Source organism: Vitis riparia, chromosome 7, assembly GCF_004353265.1.
Source record: "Vitis riparia cultivar Riparia Gloire de Montpellier isolate 1030 chromosome 7, EGFV_Vit.rip_1.0, whole genome shotgun sequence".
Taxonomy (NCBI): Eukaryota; Viridiplantae; Streptophyta; class Magnoliopsida; order Vitales; family Vitaceae; genus Vitis; species Vitis riparia.
In genome coordinates this window covers 176,488-202,614 of record NC_048437.1, presented here as the reverse complement: position 1 = coordinate 202,614, position 26,127 = coordinate 176,488, and the positions used below count along the sequence as shown (strand labels likewise).

Below are 26,127 nucleotides of genomic sequence, written 5' to 3'. Positions count from 1 at the left end.
TCCCTCAGCCCTAATACTCCATCCCTCAACCTTTCAAGAGTGATCTTGAAAGAACTCTTTAGCAAGGAAAATAAGGTGTTTGATCTGCTAGCCTCAACCCAAGGTTGAGGTGTCCACTAAGGAGCAAGAGGTGTTGCATCAAGCATGTGAAGGTTTGTGTAAGTGTTGATCAATGTAAGACCTTGTGGAGTAGGCACATCCAAATTAGCTAAATCTATGTACATTCCTTTCAAGTTTAGCATTTTTGTTGGCAGTCAATTGACCATCCATGGTTTTTTGCATCTACAAAGTTTCTAGAAAACTCAATAGGTGGTTTTTCCATGTTAAATCCATTTTTTATCTATGTGATTGATCATACTTAGGTGTGGGATTGATCAACTTTTAATCATCACTAATATATTGCTTAAAACAATTAAAATCTAGATAAAAACTAAAGATTTCAAGGATATCTTGCTTGGACTACCTATTCACCCCCCTCTAGGTAGTTCCATCAATCAAGACAACAAATTACAAAGATGATTGGAAGATTCCTCATTTCTTTTGCACATAATATACTAGGAAGTTAGACACACTCTTCTTTTCCCAAAAGAAAACCCATTCACAACCTTTCTCACATTGATGCCCACATGGAAAAAAACCCATCTTTGAATGGGCACCTACCCACCTTGATAACCTTTTCTGAAGAGCACAACCTTGGAATGGATTTTACTCTAAAACATTGATCTGCGCCTCTAAGCCCCACATCATAACATTGGTCCTTACATGCCAACCTTTTGAATTCCTCTATTAATAGTCAATATTCATATCATCTCCTTATACAAATTTTTTAATAGGCAAGCCATATATATATATATATATATATATATATATTTTTGATATATAAGCGCAAAATGTATTAACAAGAGGCAAAAAAGCCACAAAGCATACAGGGAGTATACAAGGCAGCTAAGGCCTCACAACCAAAAGAAGAAGAAACAAAAAACTCACCAACTCTTAACTGGAAGCTAACCACTCCAAAAAGCCTATAAGGGAGAGCAACTCCTTTCCAATATACAATTTAGCCCAACCCCATAAATTACAAACAAAAGAATTTTTAAGCTTCTGAATTGCTAACACCCCCCCTCCCTAAAAGCTAGTTTATTCCTCTCCTTCCAAATCGTCCAAAAAATGTACAGCGGAATGGGTTTCCAAATCTTTTTCTTTTTTTTCCCCACAAAAGACCCCCTCCAACTAAATAAACCTCCTTTATAGTTTCTGGAAAAACCCACTGAGCGCCAAACAAACCAAGAACAATATCCCACAGCACTCTGGCCACTATACAGTGTATTAGAATATGATTTACAGTTTCCTCTTCGCAAACACACAAGAAACAACAATTAGGAAGTTGCCACCCTCTTTTTTGGAGTCTATCAAGAGCAAGTACCTTCCCCCAAGCCGCTTCCCACACGAAGAATGCAATTTTGGTTGAAACTTTATCCACCAAAATGTTACTTTTTGGCAAAACGACGGCAATGGGGCTTACCAACAAGCTGTACACTTTCTTGACTCTAAACTGCCCGTTTCTTCCTTCCTTCTAAAAAACCGAGTCTTTGTCCAAAGTAATCCTGTGACCCCTCAAAACAAGAAGCAAATTGTCTACCATATTCAATTCCCAATCATTAAAGTCCCTAAGAAACCTTAAATTCCAGCCGCCTTGGCCGAAATTCTGGTCCCACATCTCATCCACTGTGGCATTCTTATGAACAGCCATAGCATAAAGATGCGGGAATCTTTGGGACAGCACTGTATACCCACACCAAAGAACAGTCCAGAATTTGATTTTGGTGCCTTTTCCCACTTTAAACGCCATATTTTCCCAGCACCAAACAGATTCCTTCAAGATCTCCTTCCAAACCCCTACTCCAAACGCCCCATTTGCCTTCTTTGTCCTCCAACCAAGATCCTCTTGCCCATACTTAAGTTCCCAAGAAGTATACAAGGCGCAACTTAAGTTCACAAGAAGTATACAAAGCACAAGGTGCAACCTAAGTTCCCAAGAAGTATACAAGGCGCAAGGTTAAAAGAAAGGAGAAAACACATGAGACTTGTTTGTCTAAACCAGTCTCATATTTTCAGTGAAGTCTAACAAGGAAAAATTAGCGTCCCCTGTGACAAGTTAGTACACAAGAAGAAAGACATAAAAAAAATCATTTTTCACTACTAACTCCGACCACTACATTGCTTCAAACATTCTTTGTTTCACCCTTTCCAAAAACCTAGAGTAGGCATAGTGGGGTCATCTCCCAATCAACAATGACCTTTTCCCAAAGAACTCCCATGGGATCCCATAAGCACCTCCTTTGCTGCTAAGGATTCTCCAAACAGGAAGAAAATCAAACAACAAAAACCGAAAGACCAGTTGTGATGAATTAGAATATGACCCATAGATCCACCGTCTCTTTGCACAGGCAACACCAATTAACCAAGGATCACCCTCCTCTCATAAGATTATTGAGGGAAAAAATCTCACACCACCTCCCAAACAAATTCAGGTTCTCCAAAGGTATCTTACAATTTCAAATCACTTTTGACTGGAAACAAAACAGTAGCACCCGAAGGACCAGAACTTAGCTCCTTGTGGTATGATCTAGTTGTGAAAATTCCTTTTTCTGGGAAGCCTTGTGCACAAACTTGTCCTTATAACTAAGTTCAGACGTACAATAGAGAATCTGCATCCTCCAGTTCCCAGGAAAAAATGCCACTTCTCACTCTAGGATTCCAGACACCCCAAGACAGCTCCTCAACCCAGAATCCACAACTCATGCTTTGTCAAAAGAAGATTAACAAAGGAAAAAATGGAGTACTCTCTCTATACCAAGCATCAAGTCCAAAACTTAGGCCTTCGACCCTGCCCCAAAGAATATGTACTCTACATCGAAATCTTCCAACCCGTTCCTAAGAGCTTCTCAAAAGTCCGTGCCATAAGCCTCCCTCAACACTTTCCAATGCCAACCCCCCATTTCCCATCCTCCTCCCTTCACCAAATCTCCAAAGCCACTTCCAAAGTGGAGCTTTCTTAATAATAGATAGCCTTCTAATGCCCAACCCATCCCTGAATTCCCAACACAAACAGTATCACATCCAACCAAGTGAATCTTCCTTCCCTTGGTCCCACCGCGCCAAAGAAAATCTCTAAATATTCCCCAACTTGTTTCTAACTTTTCCAAGATCACAAAAGAAGTAGGAGATCAAAGAGGTTGCTTTTTATGAGCATGAATCTCACAACCACAGGTATTGTTTCCCACAAGAAGGTAACCTTTCCTTTGATCCCACACGAAGTTTGACTTAAGGAATGAACCAAATGGCAAAACTAAAGCCCAACTATATGACCAAACCTCGCTTGTCAAAATTCCCAGATCTTCCATTCCTCCCATTGAAATAAGTTCATTCATGTCCAAGTTAATCCTAGGCCCTGAAACCACTTCAAAACAGAGAAGAACTGATCTTAGATAAGGTAGCCACTCAATATTTGATTCATAAAATAGCAGTGTCAGTGTGTCACAACAACAGAATATGGGAAATCTCAACCTCATGACCACCTCTTCCTTCCAATTTGAAGCTACTGACAGAACCTCTTCCACAGCCACTGATATAAAGCAGCTTACCATCTCCACATCAGCAGGAACTAACAAAGAGAGAGAATTCCCCTGCCTCAGCCCCTCAAACTCTAAAGAAACCTGTAAGAGGCCCATTGATAAAAATTGAAGCTGCACCATGGAGGTGCAAAAAATCTTCTCCATCCACTTCTTCAAAGCACCATACATCTTATCACCAAAAGAAAAGTCCCAATTCACATGGTCATGAGCTTGTTCTATCATCTATGCCTTGCACATCACCCATCATCAAGTTTTTGGTTTTAGAATTGATCAGTTTCATTGGTAATAAGAATTGCACCTAGAATTTGTCAATCATCTACAACAGCATTCTGCAATGCAGAAATTACCATTCCAACAACCTTGTTCAACCTCTTCAACAATCCGCCAAAATTTCCTCTCCTATCAGTATCAACCATCCTATAGAAAATTTGGTATATATATTCCAATCTTTCAGCAATAGAACCTGGGGTTTCTATCTACATGTAGTCTCTTCCATGTCTAAAGGAGCCTAGTCTTGAATAGAAGAATTCCTAGACACCAGAAGATTGAGTTTTCTTGTCATAACAAAATTATAAATTGTAATACTCCAAATAAGCCATTGACTTATGATTTTGAATAGCAAAATCCTACTCACCAGAAGCTTGAGCACTCTAGTTGTAACAAAATTATTGATTGTAATACCCAAAATATTCCATTTGACCTCACCATATAGCATCTTGTTAACCCAAATAATAAGGCTACACAATAACATAAGCATCTGATGAAATATGGTAATGCAAACTCCAAAAACGAGCCAATAGCATCCTTGAACTAAATTGAATGGAAAAGCATCCTCAACATACTATTTGACAACAGGTAACAATCACAAAATTACAATATCAGATTCTTTTCTTCATATAGAGAGGTTCTTAGCAGTGGGTCCATGAGTACCAAAACTCTTCTTTCTTTACTAAATATGTTTTTTTCTTCATTCCATAAAATCAATTGATTTTTAATTTTGTAAAGAATAAGCTCATATTAACTTCCATTAGAAAAATTCTTAAATTAGAACATTCTCATAGTGAAGAAAAAGATTGCGGCAAAGTTTTGTAATGGGGATAACTGGTTAGAAAGGTAAAAGAGTGTAAACTTATCCTTTCCATAAATGGGGGATGGAGCTGTTAATCCAAGAGGTTAATCATCCAGTGAGGTTAATAGCATTTTTGGACAAGAACTCATGCATACATGACCAATCAACAAAGAAATTCAGTGAAAACAGAACCCACCAAAAAAAGCAGATGGTTGTAATTTGTACATTCAGTTCACAGTAGCAGTCTCCATTTGACCAGGCTCACCTGCTTGCAGGAGGCGAATACCTCCCCAAGTCTTCGGATTCCAAATTTTTTGCCATGCCACCAAAACCGTGACCCGGTATATTCCAATTGGAGGGTGTTTGCACATCAGAAGAACTTGGTATCATTCCAGGAGAATAGGCAGGCTGGGGCACCAGTTCAAGCCCATTTTTTATCTGACAGAAAAGACATAGGAATTAAGGAAATCATTATGATATACAGTGAGGAATTATAGAAAAAAAGACATGAGCATACAGAAGTTGTCAGTGCTGCACCAATAGAATGAGGTGGTGACTGTGGAGAAAAGTTTGAGTGGTTCACATCAGAACGCCATGGTGCCAATTGAAATTGAGACTCCTTTAGCTTTGTCTATGACCAGAGAAAGGAAAAAAACAGAAAATTAGGACAATCCCAATACAATTCGGGAAAAAAGCTTTGCTCCAAGGCATCTCAAACTATCAAATCCCCAGTTGACTTTGTTACTTAATTACAGATCAAAATCAGAAAACTGCAACAAATTGTGAAGTCCATTTACATAACATACCTCAGTAACATAAAGCTTCTCTTGTAAATGCTTAAACAGAACCTGCAAGAGAGAAGTAAAAGGAGTCATTGTCATAGATGCAAATTCATAGAAAGAAATAGCTTCAAACACATTTATTCAGGCTAACATAATCTTAATATCATTAATATATTAATTAAATATTAAAAAATTATACATATATCATCATTTATTTTATATCAATTAATACAATTAAATTAAATATATCATAATTTTAATATTAAATATATTTTAAAATTAGACATATTATAATCAAATATCACAATATTATTATCGAATAATATTTTATGTAATTTAATAATCAATGTACATTTATAAAATTTATATTTTTTATCAACACATATAATATTACTATCAAATATGATAAATTATATCACACACACACACACATATATATATATCAATTTTTTCAACAAAACAACTTTAAAAGTCTATTATACTTCTAATTTCATTTCTAAGAGTTTTTTCTTACATTTCTATAAGTTCTGATTAAATTTAGGTTCATCGATATTTTATGTCAAAATATCTGCCGATATATCTCCAATATAACTATGATTACCGATATTTTCATACTTGGTTACAGGGGCTGGTGTTGTTATACTTGTATAGGCCTTTTATCCTTTTTGTATGGCCTTCCTTGTCTTGTGGAGGTTTACTTAGTTACTTTTGATCAGGTTTGTACATCATGGGGAGGACTTCTCATCCTTCTTAAGTTTTTATTATCAATTAATACTTTTGTTTGTTTCTGATAAAAAAAATAATCCCACCATGACCCAAAGAACTTGGTTTTGTCAAATAATGCAAGACAAAAGATGACTTGATGTAAGAATAAGAATGGGAAAAAAAAAAAAAAAAGCACTCAGCTCTGATGTAGAATGAAATCCTCCCTGATTTTGCAATGGATATCTAGGGTGAGACATAGTTGCTTTCAAGTCACAAATTTTTGTGTGCAAGACATAAGTACAAGAATAGGGGAGTTTACAATATCATTGGAGTTGTTTAAAAATTAATATAGAGAATAATAGACTTGCTTAAAAGTTAATATAGAGAATAACAGAATTGATTGTTTCCTGAAAATGAAACTATTTCAAAACCAGTTCCTACAAACCTTGAGATTACTAACAATAGACTGGGCATCAGCAACTGGTGGTTGCAGAGAATACTCCGCAAGAAGAGGCAGCAAAGATGATACAAATGTTGATCTTTCTTGTTGTGCATCCTGCAACAACCAAAATGTTAGGTTCAAAAATATCTATCTACATTTTCTAAGAGAAAATGGGGGAAAACACGAAAATATAGAAGCATAACTACTTCCATATGTTTATCCTAACACCAAGAACAGAACAAATTTCAAACAGGTCTTCATACTGACTTATCCAAAGTATGAAAGATTTAGCATGAGGAAGAAACTAGAGTAAGTCTACATAAATTGACTTTTGAGTTTCAACAACATATGGAGAAAGATGCTTTCACTTGTACTAATTGCAACACTGACTAAATTATGCAAGGCAAATTAACAAGTGAACTCCTTAAACATTATGAGTTGAGCTTGTAACACTGAAGTTTAAAATGCATCACTCCTTCCCAATTTCTTTTGTTCATCAGAAATAAAAATCCTCCTAAAGTTTCATTGCCTTAAACTAACACCATTATCAATAATTTACAGAAGATCCCAATGTAATGCATCCATGACATTTGGACATTTTATCACTATCTCTCAGTGTACCTTAATTAGGAGTTTTTCTTAAAGTCTCTCCAATAAAATTAACAAGGACCAATATCTGATGGATCCTTGTTATCCAACCAATAACAGGAGAGCAGAATAGTAAAATTATTCGTAGCAATCAAATTTCCACAATTCCTTGTAAAACATTCTTTACAATTCATCACTTCTTCAATAAAGTTAAAGGTTTAAAAAAATCAAATGCGAGTGATGCTTCATAAGCATGATTGACTAAATGGTGGATCCTCATACTTCTTTGGTGGGGTTGAGCTTGCATGAGTACAAGTATTTTATAGCTTAGCAACTTATCACGAGCATGTTCATCATCATTACAAACAAAAATCTCTGCCACTATTTGACAACTCAAAAATAGTCATCACAATAAGGACAACTTCAACCATCAATCCTAGAGTAAGGACACGCATCACTGAAACATAGGAAGAGCCGCTTATTGCCCTAAGATCTTTCCAGCCACACTAACAAAGAGTTAAGAAATAAATTTTTTAGATGTAGGACCAACCACTCTAGCCTTCAAAATTTTTTTGGCTTTATTCCTTCTATAGTTACCAAAATAAGCATAGAAGGATAATAACATACATTTTTTTTATCAAAAACCAACATATGTATTAATTGAGAATAAATAAAACATGAGAACGATAAGAAATCCTCCCCATGATATACAAACTTGATAAAAAAAATATGAGTAAACCTCCACTATACAAGGAGTGTTATACAAAAGGTCCAAAAAGCCTAAACAAGTATAACAACTCCTATACAAAAGGTACAAAAAGCCTAAACAAGTATAAAAACTCTTAACCCTGTAGACCCAACTCTAAGATGTATATATCAAAAGCTAACTAAGCTGAATTACACTCAACAAGTGTCCTTGAAGATCCTAGCGTTCCTTTCTCTCCACACAATCCACAACAAAGAGAGACACGTGATCCTTTAAAGAGTCTTGCCTCTAATAGAATTCCCAAAACACTTGAAAGAAATCACCATCATATCGCGAATACTGTCTAGTTGAACCCACGCCATTCCAACCTGTGAAAAAATCCTATGCCACAATCCCAAAGTAATAGGACAATGTAAGAAGAGATGATCAATCATCTTTCTACTCCTCCTACATAGGATACATCAATCAAGTTTAAGGGCTTTTAAAGGTCTTCTCAACTATAGCATGTCATTGGTATTTACCTTCTTATGTGCCACTAACTAGGCAAAGGCTATGACCTTAGGGGGGACTCTTAATTTCCACAAAAAAAAATAGCTAGGTAAAAAGGAACAGAATCTGAGAAATTGGATAAAGCTAAAAGAAATTTTTTTTAGTGAAAATACTCCTAAAGAGGACAGTACCCAAGCTTTCACATCTGGAACAGAAGGAATCAAATAAACATAGGAAAGTAAGAACATTAGTCTTTCAAGATCCTCAATCTCCACATCAGTTAGATTGTAGCAGAAGATAAGATCCCAAGACAAAGAAGTGTCATTACCCAAGATGGTTGAAATGGAAAGGTTTTTAGTTGTGGTGACTCTGAAAAGTCTAGGAAATTATAAGCATAAAGGTTGGTCCCCCCACCACAAATCTTTCCAAAAACAGATTTTGGTCCCATCACCTGCCATAAAACGAGTGTGTATAGAAAAAACTTGGAGAATATGTGCAATGGTCCTCAAAGGGCAAATATGTGACCATTTGACTAAATTATTGGCATCCCATCCATTAGGATGTATCCCATAGATACTCAAGATAACTTGATGCCAAAGGGTAGGACTTTCCTTAAAGTACCTCCAAAGCCACTTCCCTAATAAAGATTGGTTCCTCAAAATAATTTTCTCAAACCCTAACCCACCAAACTCCTTAGGCCTACACACTACGTCCCAACTAACCAAGTGATCCCTTTTTCCCTCCCCAAAACCTGACCATAGAAAATCTTCGTATTTTTTCAATCCTTAAAGCTATTGAAGCTGTAATCTTGAAAAAAGATAGAAAGTAACTTGGGATGTACAACAAATAAGACTCAATTAGGGTGATTCTACCTCCTAAGGGTAAGAAAGTTTTTTTTCCAAACATCCAACCTCTTAGAGACTCTATCTAACACTGGATCCCAAAAGGAAATCAATTTTGGGTTCCCCGCTAAAGGAAGACCCAAATTCGTTAAAGGCCACTCAAAGATTGAACAATTAAGCAAAGAAGCCAACCTGGCAATTTGATCTTGATTGATGTTGATTCCAGAAATGAGTGCTCTTATTTAGATTGATCCTTAACCCTAAAAACGCCCAAACACCAACAAAATTAGCTTAAGAGATTGCAACTCCTCCAAGGATGCTCTAGAAAAAAAGTTGTTGCTAGCAAATTGTGAGACACTCTGGTCCTATTTCTGGCCATTAGAAACCCCTCGAATAAACCTCCTCCACTCTCACCACCTACCTACTTAAAACATCAGCCACAATGGTAAAGAGAAAAGGGGAAAGGGAATATCCTTGTCTTAGGCAGTTAAGCCTCTATATGCCTTAACCCAACCCTTGGCATTTCCGTTCACTAAGATTGTATAAGTCGTCGAAGATAAACATCCCCTCATCCAAAACCTCCATCTTGAACTAAACCCTTTTCTTTCAAGTACATGGTCCAAAAGTCTCAATCAACATGGCCACAGGCCTTTTCAAAATCATTTTTGAAGACTACCCCTTTCTCTCTTGATCTCCTTTTCTCATGCACCAACTCATTAGCAATCAGGACAGCATCCAGAATCTACCTCCCCTCAACAAAAGCACCTTTGAGTAAAAAAAATGGTGCCTTGGAGGACTTTAAGCAATCACCCTAAAAGTACTTGAGATACTAACATACTTTCTTCCTAAGCTTTGATCAGACCTTCCATGCCAATTAGTCAAAGTGCCCTTTCCTGACAAAGGAAGGGCCTGCAAACACCAAAGGAGGATAGCAAAAGTCAAAGGCTACAAGCCATCCCACACTGAATGAGCAAGTGACCAGCTGATTCTTCATCTTCTTGCAGATGCAGTACCAATTAACTAGAATCCTGTCCCTTCTCCAAAGTTGGTCCGACGTAAAGATATTTGCCCAAACCATTTCACAAGAAAAATGCAACCCCAAAGAAATGAGAAACCCAACACCAACATATATGGAAACAAAATGCTAATATTCAGAGATAAGGGCTTCAAACTGTATTAAACATTAATAGAGAAGTAACCACCTTTCCCTAAATCCTGAACTACTTCATTTCCCTACACAGCACTGACTACAACATCCTTGATAGAAGCGAAGAATTATTTCATCATCTCCAACACCCAATCATCATATCTTCTAATAAACCACTTGTTCCAATACATTCACCCTGCATAACCAACAACCAACCATCATAGCTTCTCAATTGATTGAAACATTGAACAAATCAGGAAAGTGGTCCTGCAGAGTGGTTTGCCCATACCAAACATCTTATAAGAAGTTGGTTCCAAATCCTTGATCCACCAAAAAGTAAGTAAAGTTGATGAGGCTTTCTGATTATCTCCAAAAACTGAAAAACATAGCCTCTCTGCCTCCCTCTCTTCTTACCAGGAAACAGCAACTGTTAAGCTCCTCATCAAACTTGCCCGTGATGGTCTTCCTTCACAATTTATCTTATCCACATCAAACCTTGAAAACCACTTGCCTACTAAAGCCTTATTCAAGACCATCATACTCCAAATTCCAGCCACCCTTCTCCTGTTTACAGCAAATCACTGACCATTTGACCTCAAGTGCTTTCCTCTAAGATCCCTTCCATCCAAGAAGATCTGCGTGGTGCTAGCCCAATCTAATATGTCACAAGAACGAACAGGAAGTATACTGGCATATTGGAAAGGTTATTGTTTTTCCTTTTTCTTTTTAATATATCACAATAGGTAATCATTTTCCTAGTTGAACAAATTAAAATCATTAAAAGTTAAAATCCCAATACAAGGGAAAGACAAGATTTATGAGATGAGAAATGGGAGAGTTGTTGGACCTATCAAATAATAAAGATTAGCAAACTGAAAGCAGAAGAGTTGATCTCCTCACCAAAGAACTTGCCAAATTGAAAGCCTTTTGAGGAAAAGTACAGAACGGAAGGAATGTTATGGGATCTTATTCATTTCTACTCCTCTTTTTGGGCTTCTTATACTATCACTTTTAGAAGAATTCCACTTAATGTTATTCTACTTAGTTAGCTTTTGGTTTGCAATTCGAAAGGGGTGGATAACGGTTGAGAGAGTTTGATTTTGGTTTTTGAGATATTTTGTACATGTTTTTATCAATACTCCTTGTACAGTGGATGAGTATAGTCTCACTTTGATAAGGTTTGGTACTTTGTGGGAAGGACCTCTCATCCTTCTGTTCAACTTTACTATTATCAACTTCTAATTTAAAAAAAAAAAAAAAAAAAATCCCAAAAACAATTTCTTGTACTCTCTCTAATCAAAATTTGAACAAATTGTGAAAGTTCAATTAAAACATTGGGTTATGGCCATTTCTAGGCGCTTCTAATACAAGCTTTACTTACCTATCAAAAAAAAAAAAAAATTGGGTTATGGCCTTCCAATGACAACAAAGACTCCACCTAACATGAACATTGGCATCACAACCATTCCAGTAAACCCAATAAGTGATTTTAGTGACCCTAACCATAGAATGACATTTTTCCTAGGAAATCTCTACAACCAATTGCCTTAGTAATAATCATATATAGACTCATTAGTGTTTGGTTGTTTTTTTTTTTTTAATATCAGAAACAAAAGATGTATTAATTAATGATAAGAAAAACATGAGGATGAGATATTCTCCTCATGAAATGCAAACCTGATAAAAAAAAATCAAGAAAAAATCTCTGCTTTCCAAGGAGATTTGTACAAAAAGAATGCAAAGACTATAAAAAAAATACATCTCCAAAAGCTCATCTAGACTCCTCCATAGTCGTGAAAGGCGTGTTTCAGGCGGCATGACGCGAAACATCGGCACCTCACCTTTACTCTAGGCAATGCCTATTGAAGGAGGCGCGGCTTAGGCGCACAAGACGCTCACCTTCGGCCAGGCACAAAGCCCTAAAAAGGTACGCTTTTTCTTCTCCCTTCTCCCTTTTTCTTTTTCTTCTTTTGTTCTTCTTCCTCCACAAACCATGAACAAGTTGCAGAGGCAGAGGAAAGAGCCCTAATCTAAGCTTTTAAAAAAAAAAAAATTGGGTCAAAACAAAATTCAAAAAAAAAAAAAAAGAAAGGGCCCAACCCAAATTGGGGTTTTGACCCTACAAAAAAAAAAAAATTAAAAAGGTGCAACTCAGATTAAGGCTTAAAAAAAGGGCTCAATCGGTTTTGACCCAACAAAAATTAAAAAAAAAAAAACACGGTCATCCTAGATTAAGAAGATGACGAGGAAAAAGCCACTAAGTAGAGGAAGAAGAGAAGAAGAAGAAAAAGCAGTAGCTACCTTTCCAGAGTGTACTATATAAAAATTATATATGTAAACTAGGTGCGCCTCACTTCACTAAAGCTTGCGCCTTAGTTGCGCCTTGCACCTTAGACTCCAGGAGGACTTTACGCCTTGGTGTGCCTTGAGCCTTTTAAAACTATGGACTCCTCACCATGAGAGCCAACTAAACTAAATGGCACTCAAGGGAAAAGGTTTAAAAGCATCAATATAGTAGGCCTAAAAAGAAACAAATAAATGAATCAAGTCCCACATCATCTCAAGACGTCTTACAAGTATCCTAAAAAATCCTAGCATTCCTCTCTCCACACAATCCATATCAAAGTGAGAGAAGCAATCCTTGCCTCTAATAGAATTCCCAAAACACATAAAAGAAGTAACCATCATATCACAAATACTAACCATCATATCGCAAATGCTCCTTAGTTGAACCCACACCATCCCAGCCTACGAGATAGCATATGCAATAACCCGAAAGTAATCGGACAATGTAGGGAGAGATGATCAATCATCTCTCCACTCCCCCCACATAGGATGCACCAATCAAGACTAAAGGCTTTGAAAAAACTTCTCAATTGTAACAAGTCATCGGTATTTACCTTCTTCAATACCACTAACCAAGCAAAGGTCATGACCTTAGACGGGACTCTTAGTTTCCACAAAAAATTAGTTAGATGGAAAGGAACTGAATCTGATAAATTGGTCAAGGCTAAGAAGAAAGATTTCAATTAGACTAGATAATGTTTACCAAGTGGATGAATCTAAAATCAGCAATGGTGAGATTTCTATTGGGAACAAGTACAATAAAGGTGATATCGATGCTTTTGCCAACCATCCCACTTTTATATATATATATACATACATGAATGTATTAACTAATAATGTATGCCATATTTTGTCTCACAATGCATTGGTTCTCAGATTTTGCAAACTTAATTCAATTGCTACATCATTTCTATAGTAAAAGTTTAGTCATGTAATTTATTTTTACCTTATATTTTTTAAAATGATCCCTATACAACACAAAGGAACCATAACTAGTATAGTTGAGATCAGCCCAAGTCTAAATTTAGTGACAACAAAATTTTGACTAGAAAAATAATACACTATAAGAATAAAGTAGAAAATATAAAAACTTGAAGAGTTTACACACAATAACAATATTTTCATGAATCCATGTACACTGGATAAATAAAAATTATCTAGTCAAAAGAAATAGTAAATTTTCAGAATAAAAATTAAAAATAAAATAAAAGACTCAATCTCCACTTGGAGTTCAAACAAAAAAGGATCTCAATAAATTTTCTTCCCTTAAAATAAGGGGCCCACACACCCAATATAAGAGAATTAGTACCTGTAATGCATACGAGAGACGAATGTTTTCCTCAATAATGTCTTGTCTGTATGAAAGAGCTTTTGAGGCCGCATCAACAAGATCTTGTTGTTGTTGATCAAAAGCCTAGCAACAAGAAGGACAAAAACTTTCCATGAACCCCCTCAAAAAAAACATAAAGGCTATGTTTGGTTCTCAGAAAATTTGAGGAAAAATATAAGGAAAAAAAATAGAGAGGAAAAGTGAAAATAAAGAAAAAGTGAATGAAAATAAAAAATAGATTTAAAGTCAATAAATTATTTTTATATGCTATTTCAAAGTCCTTTAATTTATTTTAACTCTTTGATATAAAGATTAAATTATTAGAAAATGTATATATTCTTAATTAATTTAATTATATTTGATTTTTTTTGTTATTTTTCATAGGGCAACCAAGTATAAGAAAATCATTTTCCTTAGCATTTTTTTTTCTTTCCTTAGTACTTTCCAACAACCAAACATAACCAAAAGGAGAAGAAAAGTCGAGATTGGAAGGGAAGGGAGAAGGGGATTTGGAACAATGGGGGAATAAGAAGTGTAAGTATATTCCTGCCTACCAAACGCATATAAGCAATGCGTTTTTCCAGAACATATTTCTCATTGCGTATTTGTGCTTCCTACAAACAACAGCGATGAATTGCTTTAGTTAATATGAAAATAAAAATAAATCAAGATATATTCATCCAGGAAATACTTGACAACATCATATGTTTGATTAACAAAAAGGGGAAAAAAAAAAAACTAAATCGCATTCCCCTTTCTTACCTTGATGGAATATTCAGCAAGCTGTTTCCTCAACTGCTTAATCTCTTCCTCGTGTTCCTGAATCTTAAGAACAAGATCCTATCCAAGTAGCATGGTCAGTCCCTCAAAACTAAGTTTCATAGATGCAAAAAAACAAATACACAAAATCAAGAATGAAAGATATGTTACAGACTAATAAGCAAATACCTGCTTCCAGAGACTGCTAGGGTTATTTACTTCAGTCATTGGCATCAGCCCATGTCCAGATGAATTAAACCTTGGATCATGTTCTCCTTCAACTTGGTACCTAAAAAAAGAGATGTAATGTAATCTGAAGCTAGTGTTTTAACAGGAAAATTATAATGCTTAGGTTATTGTTACTATTTGATATAAAGTACCTGCTATGAGAAAAGGATGTTGTAGATGGCGAAGAAACATGAAAGAAGCCAGCATCATCTGTAGGTCCCTGACTCCCAGGATGAACCTTCAGCGCTCCATTAAACGTGCTGGTTTCAGAGTGACCTCCAACTACAGATGTGTTGCCGGTATTTCTAATCCTGTCTTCTTGATTACCTACAGAAGGAACTGATTGAGGAGCTTTGTACAGTCCATGAACATGTTCATCACCTGGATCAACTGGATGAGATCTTCGACCCACCAATTCATTTGGTCTCTATGAAAAAGTTTAGATTCACCAAATCTTGCATCAGGGAAATGGCCGATCGAAGTTGCCAAAAGCTTACAATACATGATACCGTACACATGACCAAATATACTGTCCAGGTAAAAGGAAGCATATGACTAATATGTAATGCATCTTAAGCATTGTCTCACAGTACATGATATGATCTCTATGGGTTGCCATCTAGTATTTTTGGAGGTGGTCCAATCTGGCATCATTAACAAGCTCAAAGGGACTGCCAGCATATGCATCAAGGGTGGAGGTCTTGAAAAAAAAATATATAGAAATAAACCAAGTCCGAAAAGATTCTCCATAGATCTTCATCTATGCTAAGAAATCCTAACATTTCTTCCTCGCTAAATAGTTTAAATCATGTAGAGACTAGCCATACCCATAGCAATTGATCTCTCAAAAGATCCTTCAAAGCCTATACAGGGTATAACCATCATCCATCTCACACTTCAAGGGAGTATCCAGACAATCCCAAAAGGTTTGAGCAGCTTATACCAAGTCCCAAAGCTAGTGGGCAATGCAAAAGACATGATCAACTGTTTCACCACTAGCCAAGCACACAAAACAATGATCAAGACAAAGGGGCTTTGAAAACCTACCTCTTCTGAATCATATTTTTGGCATTAACTTTCTTATCACCCACGAGCAATGTGAAGATCTTTAACTTTAGGAAAACTTGTTAAGTTTTTTTTTTATAGGTAGGAAAGGTTGTTAAGTTCAAAACAAAATTGGGAAAATTATGTAATTTCAATTGACGAGGAAAGTAGTTCTTGATAGGCAATGGTGGTCAAAGATCAGGATTGGCACAAAAGGTGAACCAGAGAATGTGGCAAGTAAGAAGCTATTTTCATGTTGTTTGTTCTGGCCTGGTAGGGCTATGCATGTGATTATAGTGTTTGTAGTTTATGAGAGACAAACAAAGCTCTAAAACAGGAAGAATGAAAGACCAAACTTCCACATTTGAAAAAGTAGCCAAACAATATGCATGGAATGTACATGAACTCATGGAGTGTATGTCTGAAATCTTTCTCTATATGTTTTTTTTTTTTTTATTAGACTAGAGTGCACATAGACAATCATTCTATGTCAATGACAAGCTTTGTAGATTGAAAGAGTTTGAAGGAGGGAGAGAGAGGTTGCTTTTTGTTTTCTCTCTTCCTTTTTGTTTGCTTGTGTTGGTGTTAATTGCATACATCGTGTGTATCTTGCTACACTTGTTTTATAAATATTTCTTCTTGCTTGCCTATTAAGAAAAATTAAAAATAAAAAGCACTTCAAAGACATGGATATACTAGCTCCTCAAGTTTTGGATTAGAAAGTTAGTAACTAAAATTGAAATTTCATGCAAAAGAGGAAAATGAAAGGCTTAAGATAAAATAAATAAATAAAAGAATCTCCGGAAACCATGAAGATATTTGGAAATTTAACATTTGGGGGGTTGCTTATCCCAGCAAATATCTTTCCAAAACCAGATTTTCCCATTGTCCCACATAGAGAACAAAATAAATAAGAAAAAAAAAAGGGAAAATAAGTCTAATAACCTTTCAAGGGCATCAATGTGACCATCTAATTCAGGTGTGACCCATGTATACTCAAAATAACCCTATGTCAAACAGCCACTTCCTCTAAGGAGTTGTTACAAGCACTTCCCTGATAAGGTTTCTCGAAGGAGTCTATACCATAAACCCAAAGTTACCAAGCAATGAAGAGAAAGATGATCAATTAATTTACTACTCTCCTTGCACATGATGCACCACTACTGATTAAGAGCTTTGAGAGGTCTCTGCTTTTTGAGCATATCATTGGCAAAGTTGTTAACTTGTAAAACACATCGTAGAATCTAAATTGTTAAACCACATCATATCATATGAAAACATTGAATATCAAAGCTTTGACAAGTTCAAATTAACAAAATATGACTATAATATATGGATTCATCACATAATCCACAAAAATAAACTCCTTCATTTTTTAGCTTTGATTTTTAATTCTAAATTCTAACTAGACATATGTACTAATTATGTTATTGATATATATATATATATATATATATATATATATATATACATGTCTTTATATATCATCTTCAAAGTTTCAACTTTTCAAGTTCATTATCATTCCTTCCCCACTGAAAAGGAAAATTTAAAAAAAAAAAAAAAACTAATATATTAAGTAAAAATAAATAAAATATTATTCACTAATCACCATTAATTTCAATGTCAACATTTAAATCATTCAAATGTAAATTCTCCAATATTCATCGTAAAAATAAACTTACTTGACTTCTAATATAGTATTTGACATCAAAAATGTAATTTTTCATATAAGATTATTTTACTTATTTTTTTGTTTTTATGATCAATTTTTAATCTTTTAGTACATTTTAAACATTCAATATTGTAAATTCTTTAAAAAAAAAATTGATTTTATTTTTCTTAAAAATTATGGAAAATAGTTGAAGATGTATGTATCGTTGTATCATGTATCCTATCGTGTATCATACATGTATCGTAAAATACACTTTAAGATAAGATGCAAATTGCAATACATATTGATTTCCATAAAAAAAATGTATCATATTGTGTATCGTAAGTTTTTAACAACCATGATCATTGGTATTAACTCTCTTACTAGTCATAAGTCATGCGAAAGCCTTTACTTTAAGAGGGGCTATAGATTTCCAAATGAATTCAGCCAAATCAAAAGGAACAGATGTGGAAGAATGAGAAACAACTTTGAACAAAGACCTAACTGAAAACAAGCTTGATGAGGCCAAAGGCTAAACCCTCACATTAGGGTGGGAAGATGATAAATGCACATGGGTTACAAATGACATCAATTAGGTTGATTCCTCAAAAGCAAGAGACATAGAGAAGCCTCCTTACCACACCACCTAAAAAATATTTGAGTATTGAATACGAGTAGGTAAATCACCATACCAAGTATCTTCCCAAAAATAGATCTTTAGACGATCAACTATAGAGAATTGAGTGAAACAAGAAAAATGAGATAAGATTTGAGAAATGCCTTCCACAGAGCACAACATGACCACCTGACAACAATATCAACATACCATCCATCAAAATATGACTCATAAATACTCAAAATAACCTTGTACCATAAAACATTGTTCTCCTTAAGAAGCCTTTACAATCACTTCCCTAAGAGGGCTTTATTTACCAAAGAAATCCTACCTATACCTAAACCCCTTTCCTTCATAGGTTTCCCAACCAGGTCTCATCCAACAAGGTGAACTCTCCTTCCCTCTCACACCCTAACCAAAGGAATCTCTCTATAATCACTCAATCCTATAAACCACCTTAATTGGAGCTTTGAATACTAACTAAAAATAAGTGAGAATAAGAGACAAATAGAGGTTCAAAAGAATTATTTTGCCCCCAAAGATTGATATGCTCTCATATAGCCATATAATCATTAACGATATCCTTTTTATTACTAAATCTCAAAACAACTCTTAGAATCCCCCTTAAGGGGAGACCCAAATAGGTTATAGGCCACTTGCACACCAAGATTAATTTCCTCTTTAGATGGCTATTTCACACTAGATTCAAGTGCGAGATACTTTAGAAATTTGAAGAAAACATGTATTAACATGAGACACTATTGACTATCATCCTTGATTTACCTAAACAAGTCAAAGTAGTTGAGTCCCTAAGGCACCATGTTTTCCTTGTTCAATATTAGGGTTTTAGGAAGGAGGAACTTTTAGGACAGAAGGAGGAACTATTTGGGCAAGATTAAAATTAATGGAACCTGGTTTTCAAAGGAGAATGAAATTAAGGATGGGGTGGCTCAAGCCTCTTATAATCTTTTGGCCGATTCAGGGGATTGGAGAATTAATGTTAATGGCTTGTCTTTTGATGGTTTAGGAGCTCAAGATGTTGCAATGTTGGAGGATTTGTTCTTAAAAAAAGAGGTTTTCTTTGCCCTTTCAGACCTTAGCAAGGACCAAGCACTAGGTTCAAATGGCTTCTCTATGGCATTATGGCAATTTAGTTGGGATTTTGTAAAGAGGTGATGGGTTTTTTCAGAGACTTCCATGAGTAGGGAAAATTCATAAAGAGCTTGAATGTGCATCTTTTGTAGTCCTATCGATTTGGTGGGTGATCTTTATAAGTTGTTGGCTAAGTGTTAGCCAATAGACTAAAGAAGGCAATGGGTAAAGTGTTTGCAAGTCCCAAAATTCTTTTGTGGAGGATAGACAAATACTAGATGCGATGCTAATTGCTAAGGTCATCGACTTGCTGTTAAAAAGTAATGATTGTGGTATTCTTTGTAAGCTTGACATCGAGAAGGTTTATGATCATGTAAATTGGAACCTATTGCTTTCGGTCTTACAAAAGATGGGTTTTGGGAGAAGTGGATTGGTTGGATAAAGTGGAGCATATCTAGAGCAAGGTTCTTTTTCCTTGTCAATGGCACCCTTCAGTTTTTTTCAATGCACTAAGGGCTTGAGGCAAGGGAATCCCCTTTCACCCTATTTATTTGTGATTACTATGGAGGCTTTTAGTTGTCTTCTTAAGAGGGTTGTGAGTGGAAGTTATTTGTCAGGTTGTCGAGTGAGGGGTTGGGGCAATACAGGGGTTCAAATATCTCATTTGTTATTTGCTGATGATACTCTTGTTTTCTATGAGGCTTCATAGGATTAGATTTCTTTATGTGGTTTGCAACCATTTCAAGGTTGAGAATCAATTTTTCATGAAGAAGGAGATCTACTCTCATTCCTTTTATCTCACTTTTTTCTTCCAAATATATTAATCACGTCTTATAAATAAACTTCTACAGTGTCTAAGGAAATACACCGCAAAAAAATGGCCCATAAAATATAAGACACTGAGTTGCTGACCTTTTATCTTTCAAATGAGGGAAAAAAAAGGGAGAAAAAAAAACCTATGTCAAATCAGGAATCTATAATATAATTTGTGAGTTGATACCAAAAAAAAGGAAAGAAAATATGATATTCGAGTTTCAAAATGCAGATCTAGGTTTGTAGAAGTTTTGGAACCAGCATAACCAAGTTGATAACCTAGAAATATTTCAGCATGATGTCCCCAAAATGTTTCCCCACTTTATTGAGTGTTGATGCAATGATCTATATTATCAATTAAAAGTAAAACTAGGAGAACAGAAGAATGAGTTGTCCTCCTTCAAAAAACAAAAATTAGCAAAAGAGTACAAGAGAATAGGAAAACGGGAAAACAGCCACCAAAGTAGGGCCACAAGCCAGAACAACAAGATCATTGAGAAAAGTGACTTGTGGAGATAAGAAGAGAATGCCTCAATTGTTCAAGGCGGCTTGTTTGGCGAGTTGATCCACAGCGTGGTCAAGGGAGAGCTTATTTGAAGATTGCACTAAAACATTTGCACTTTAAAAAAACATGTTTGCATTTCAATTCATGCGAAACCAAAAGCGAAAACTGTTTTGAATATCCCATGCAAAAGCTCTTACATATTTTGCCAGTTCCTGAGCTTTTTTCTCAAGTTCAATCCTCAGTCGATTGTTCTCTTCCACCTGTGAAGATTCAAAAAAACACATTATTATCGGCACAACCAACAATCAGAAAGTAGAGAATTTCCAAATGCAAAAATTGTCACATTGATCTCCACACTTGACAAAGTCGCTATCAAATCAATAACTATTAATAAATACAACGCAACATCAAAACATATACACATCTCGGGAAATGATAAAAATTATATGAACCTTTTTAAAGAAAAAGAAAAAAAAAAAAGAGAAAGAAAGAGAGAGACCTGCAGCTTGATGGTGGTCTCAGCAGCTTCGACTGCTTTCATGACCTGAAACAATCCATCATTAGAGGCTGAGGATGGCGAATCGCTTAAGGCCAAGCCCGAGAATCTATCTACCAATTTTCCATCATAACCGTTCTCCATCTTTCTCCTCCTCTATTTTACATTCAATTCACTCTCGTAATCCGACTGTGCTGATGATATTCCTCCACCAAATCCGAGCCGTTTCGGCTTTTCTCTGTATCACACAACAAAAACAAATATATATATATATATACAAAAATTGACATGTGAGAAGAAGAAGAACAGAATTTCAGGAATGAAAAAGGGAAAAAAAAAACAGTAGAAAAAATAAAAGGAGTACCAGTGAGGCTGAGATCTCAAAAACCAAAGTCCAAATTGCAGGAGAAAAGTGAGAGCTGGTGCAGAGAGAAGTGTCTCTATTATTATTTAGGGTTTCTTTGTCTCGGCGTATAGTTTGGGACTGGAGAAGAAGGAATTATTTCTTATGTTGGTAAAAATATTAGATGGTTAAAGAGAGACCCACTCCAATTCATGCTCGGAACCACTTTATGGCGCGTGTCACTACGCCTCCCTTTCTCAGTATATTATATATTTATATTCTTGATAAAAATAAAAGGCTTAGCCACCAAGCATTCACTTCATTAATTGCCCGACTTAATTACTTAAAAATTATAATAGAGATAGTCATGATAAGTGATGTTTGTGGATTTTAAAGAAGTGGGACAAAAATTCTAACATATTATATCACAATTTTGTATCATCATCACCTATTTATATTTTGTTATTTCTTTTATTTTGGTTACTTTTTTACATTCCACATTTTTAATGATATTTTTTATATTTTGATCACATTTTTATTCTATACTAGATATAAATGAATAAATGAAAGGAGAGTGGAAGCTTTTATCACTAAGAATATAATGCCTTAAAAGCTCTCAAATACTTCATAACTTGGCTAAATGGGACCATCATTTATTTATAGGCAACTTGGTATTCTCTCCAATAGTTGATAATTCATTATGGTTCTAGAATATTTTAAACACTACTAAATACTATCTCTACAAAGTAAGAATCCTCTTTATCAATAGCTGAATAAATCTTCTCAATATCATGAAATTATTTACAACAAAGTTTTGAAAGAGTTACAAGTTAATCAGAAGATTGTGGAAGTAAAAGGAATTGTTTATGATAAATGCATGATTATTTCTTAATATTTAATATTATAAAATAATCATATTATTAAAAACAATTAGAAGTTAATAAAGAAATGCCTCCTTCTTATACTCACCCACTTGTTTTCTTCTTTGTATACCCGTTAGAAACTCACTTTCCCTTTTTTCATTCTATATTAATTGTAATAAGGTATTATCAAGAAAAATAAATAAATTGGTGAGACACATTTAATTACATAATTTATTAATTATAAATATTTTATAATGTGAATTGATATTAATGAGTATGTCAAATAGAATAAATAAAATAAAGTAAGGTATTTATAGAATAAAAATGATTGGGATGGAATATAAATAAGGGAAAAGTGTGTTTTGACTTAATAATTTAAAAAAATATAGAAAATGAACAACTTTTATAAACAAATTTCATATTCATCCATTCACTTTTTCACAAGTCAAATAATTATTTTATAAAATGATCTTTTACTTGTCAAGTTAATGACACCGTTTAATAATATTTTATTATTATTATTATTATTTTATGGAATGACCAATAAAATTAAGAATTAAAAAAATACAATTAAAACTAAAAAAACTTAAAAAACTTTTAAAGCTAAAAATACAAAAATAAAATATTAACTTCTATTGTGCTAAATTATATTAGTAGAAAATATAGATTCAAGAAATAGTTGGAAATATAATGAAAGTCGATATTTTATTTTACTTTAATTTTTAAGATTTAATTGTATTTATTTATTTATTTAATTGTATTTAATTTTTATGTATTTTAGTTTTAATTGTACTTTTAATTTTTAAAATTTCTTAGTTTATTGTTGATATCAATTAACAAAATTTTTATTCAATTTTATTTATATATAAAAAATAAAAATAAAAAGAGAAGGTGAGTGGATTTATATAATACAAAATATAAAATTATTATTAATTATGAAATTAGAAAATTTTTATTTATCACTTGAGAATTTTTCCACAAATGATTTATATCTTATTTTATATAATTAAAAATTATAGTATATTTATTTGTAAAATTTTTTTATCAAAATAAAATGATAAATTAATGTTTTTGATAATTTTATTTAATATTATCAAGGAGTATCTCAATAAATAATTATCTTATTTATAAAAAAGCGCATGTATCTTAAAATATTTTTAAATAAATGAAAATAAAATTGATTTATAAAAGTTCAATTCATTTTTATTTTTTTTTCAAATCTGTAAAATTCAAAGCTCACTTTTCCCTATAAATAGAGTTACACTTATTCGTACCAAAATTTTAGATAGTAAAAATGGTTTTAAAATCAAAATTTATAAGTTAAGCAAAATAAATGTCAACCTAGTCTTTATGCAATGATATATACTACATTTTATCTATTTTATGAAAAGTGGATGAATATATATATATTAGATTACTTATTTGGACATATTTTTTACTTACATACTTTCCTTATCAAGTTTCTTTAATTTTATCAATTTACTTACACAAGCAAAAACTATATGTTATTAGAATGTAATACAAAGTCATAATAATGAGAAATCATTAACAAATAGAAAAGAGAAATATCTTATTAAGAATAAATAATTATTTTTGATATTTCAAATCATTAAATATAATTATTTAAAATTCCTTTTAGAATAGTGATTGGTATTTAAAATAAATAAACAAAGATTATGAGAAAAATCTAGTAGTCCCAAATTCAGCTTAATTAAAAATGAAAAAAAAACTCTCAAAAAACACTTAACTTTATTTTAATTATAATAAATAACTTTATTTTTCTTATTATACGATTTAAGTTGTGAATATCGATTAAAAATAAAATAAGATAAATCACAAGTATTTGCATAAGTACTAAATTTATAGCATAAGTAAGAATCTCCGATTCCTATAAACCTTGGATTATAAAAAAAATGCATTTCCTTCTAGAATAGTAATTTATAGTAAAAAAATAAAATAAAGATTTTATTCCTTAGAGAGTTTTAATATTCTGTTAAACTAAAATGAGGAAAAAACACTAAAAAAATACTAACCAAAATTTAGAGTACGATTTGACAGTAATTGTAAGAAGTATTTCTACTATGTCTAAGAGTGCGTTAAACTGTGATTGTAGGAAGTGTTTCTACCATGTCTAATACTTAAAAAAATTTATTTTTTAAGTATTATAAATATTATAAACACTTCTTAAAATAATTTTCAAACACTTTTTAATACTTGAAATTTTTTATTTTTCAAGTACTAAAAAATTAGAAACACTTCCTTAAATCACTGTCAAACACACTCGAATAAATTAAAACAACCAATTTCATTTTTTATTAAAAGATTAAGTGGTGAATACTTGTTCAAAAATAATAAAAATTAAAAGCATAAATAGACAAATTAAAAGTATTTACAAAAATATTTAAATTATAAAATAACTAGGGACCTTCAATTCCAATAAACTTCGGATTATAAAACAAAGAATTGAGTATTGTTTTAAAAAGCTCAAAATTAGATAAATAAAATTCAATAAAGTAATCAAATTGTACTCAATATGTAAATTTAGCAAAATCATCAAAAAAAGAAAAATAAAAGGAAAAATGAAAAAAAAAAAACCCCTTAAGAAACACTTACCCCAATTTTAATTAAAACAACCAATTTCATTTGCTTTTTAGTAAAACCTTTAAGTTATAAATACTTGTAAAAATTAGACAAATTAAAAATATTCTTAAAAATACTATATTTATAGAATAAGTAACAAACTTTGCTTCCAATAAACATTGGATTATAAAATAAAAAATCAAGATTCATAAAAAAAAAAAAAAAAAATTATATACTTGAACACTAAATTGGATTACTTCTCAAATTTGCCACATCTTGGATTTCAATATTTCCTTGATAAACATGTAAGCAAAATCATCAAAACCACTAGACGGCAACAACAATTAACTTAATTGTGTTTCCAAAAAAACCCATTAAGTGCTAAAAATTGTCAACTCCATAAACACAATTCTTTCTCTTTAAACAAATGGGGGATAAAAAAATAATCTCCTTTCACCAATAAGCATGTTATAATTCCTTAGTTTCCAAAATACAAAAGAAAAGCATATTTGAATATGGAGTATCACCACTCTTTCATACTGCTTTTGTAAAACTTAATAACAATTTATTCATCGAAACTAAATTAACATAGAAAAAAATCGTGGAAACGTGCCTTTAGTGAACACTTAAGCATCCTCCAAGGGTGCTTGAGCACCAAGATTGCTGAAACTCTCCTTGTAGGCACTAGAATGCTCCTTTGTGTTTCATTTTTCTGTTGTAAACTGTAGACATAATGCAATTCACTCACAATATGAGAATGAGTCTAATTCAAATCAAAACAAGCTACGGGCTTATATAAGCCTTACAAAATAGATTAAAAAGGAAACAAACAGCCCACGTAAGAACGTGGTAAATGGCTAAGGAAATAGTCAAATCCTACCAACATGTCCCAAAAACTAGGAACTATTAACAGAATGAAATTCTAACAACTTTGACTACTTTAACTGAACATCCCAACAATTCCTCCCCTAAACTGATTGCAATAATGCATTCAGTTGACTCTTGGTACCATACTCACACCCAGTAACTCACGCAACTTTAAAAACACATCCAACT

At 33.4% G+C, this 26,127-nt stretch overlaps 1 protein-coding gene across 3 annotated transcripts in view; it reads right to left on the bottom strand.

Moving 5' to 3' along the window:
- Positions 1-21,791, bottom strand: part of LOC117918545 — a 67,810-nt gene extending 46,019 nt beyond the window's left edge. Inside the window, exons 1-13 of one of the 3 annotated variants that reach the window (XM_034835274.1) lie at positions 21,650-21,791; positions 21,403-21,523; positions 21,289-21,333; positions 20,987-21,049; positions 15,221-15,495; positions 15,030-15,129; positions 14,844-14,921; positions 14,636-14,695; positions 14,061-14,165; positions 6,637-6,747; positions 5,511-5,552; positions 5,222-5,335; positions 4,970-5,142 (exon numbers count right to left, since the gene is read on the bottom strand). In XM_034835274.1, the coding sequence (XP_034691165.1) occupies positions 4,970-5,142; positions 5,222-5,335; positions 5,511-5,552; positions 6,637-6,747; positions 14,061-14,165; positions 14,636-14,695; positions 14,844-14,921; positions 15,030-15,129; positions 15,221-15,495; positions 20,987-21,049; positions 21,289-21,333; positions 21,403-21,429 (1,193 nt within the window). In that variant the 5' untranslated portion in view covers positions 21,430-21,523; positions 21,650-21,791. Of the gene's footprint in view, positions 1-4,969; positions 5,143-5,221; positions 5,336-5,510; positions 5,553-6,636; positions 6,748-14,060; positions 14,166-14,635; positions 14,696-14,843; positions 14,922-15,029; positions 15,130-15,220; positions 15,496-20,986; positions 21,050-21,288; positions 21,524-21,649 lie in introns of all 3 variants that reach the window. The other 2 variants (XM_034835273.1, XM_034835272.1) reach the window with 2 other exon arrangements.
- Between the last annotated feature and the right edge of the window lie 4,336 nt (positions 21,792-26,127).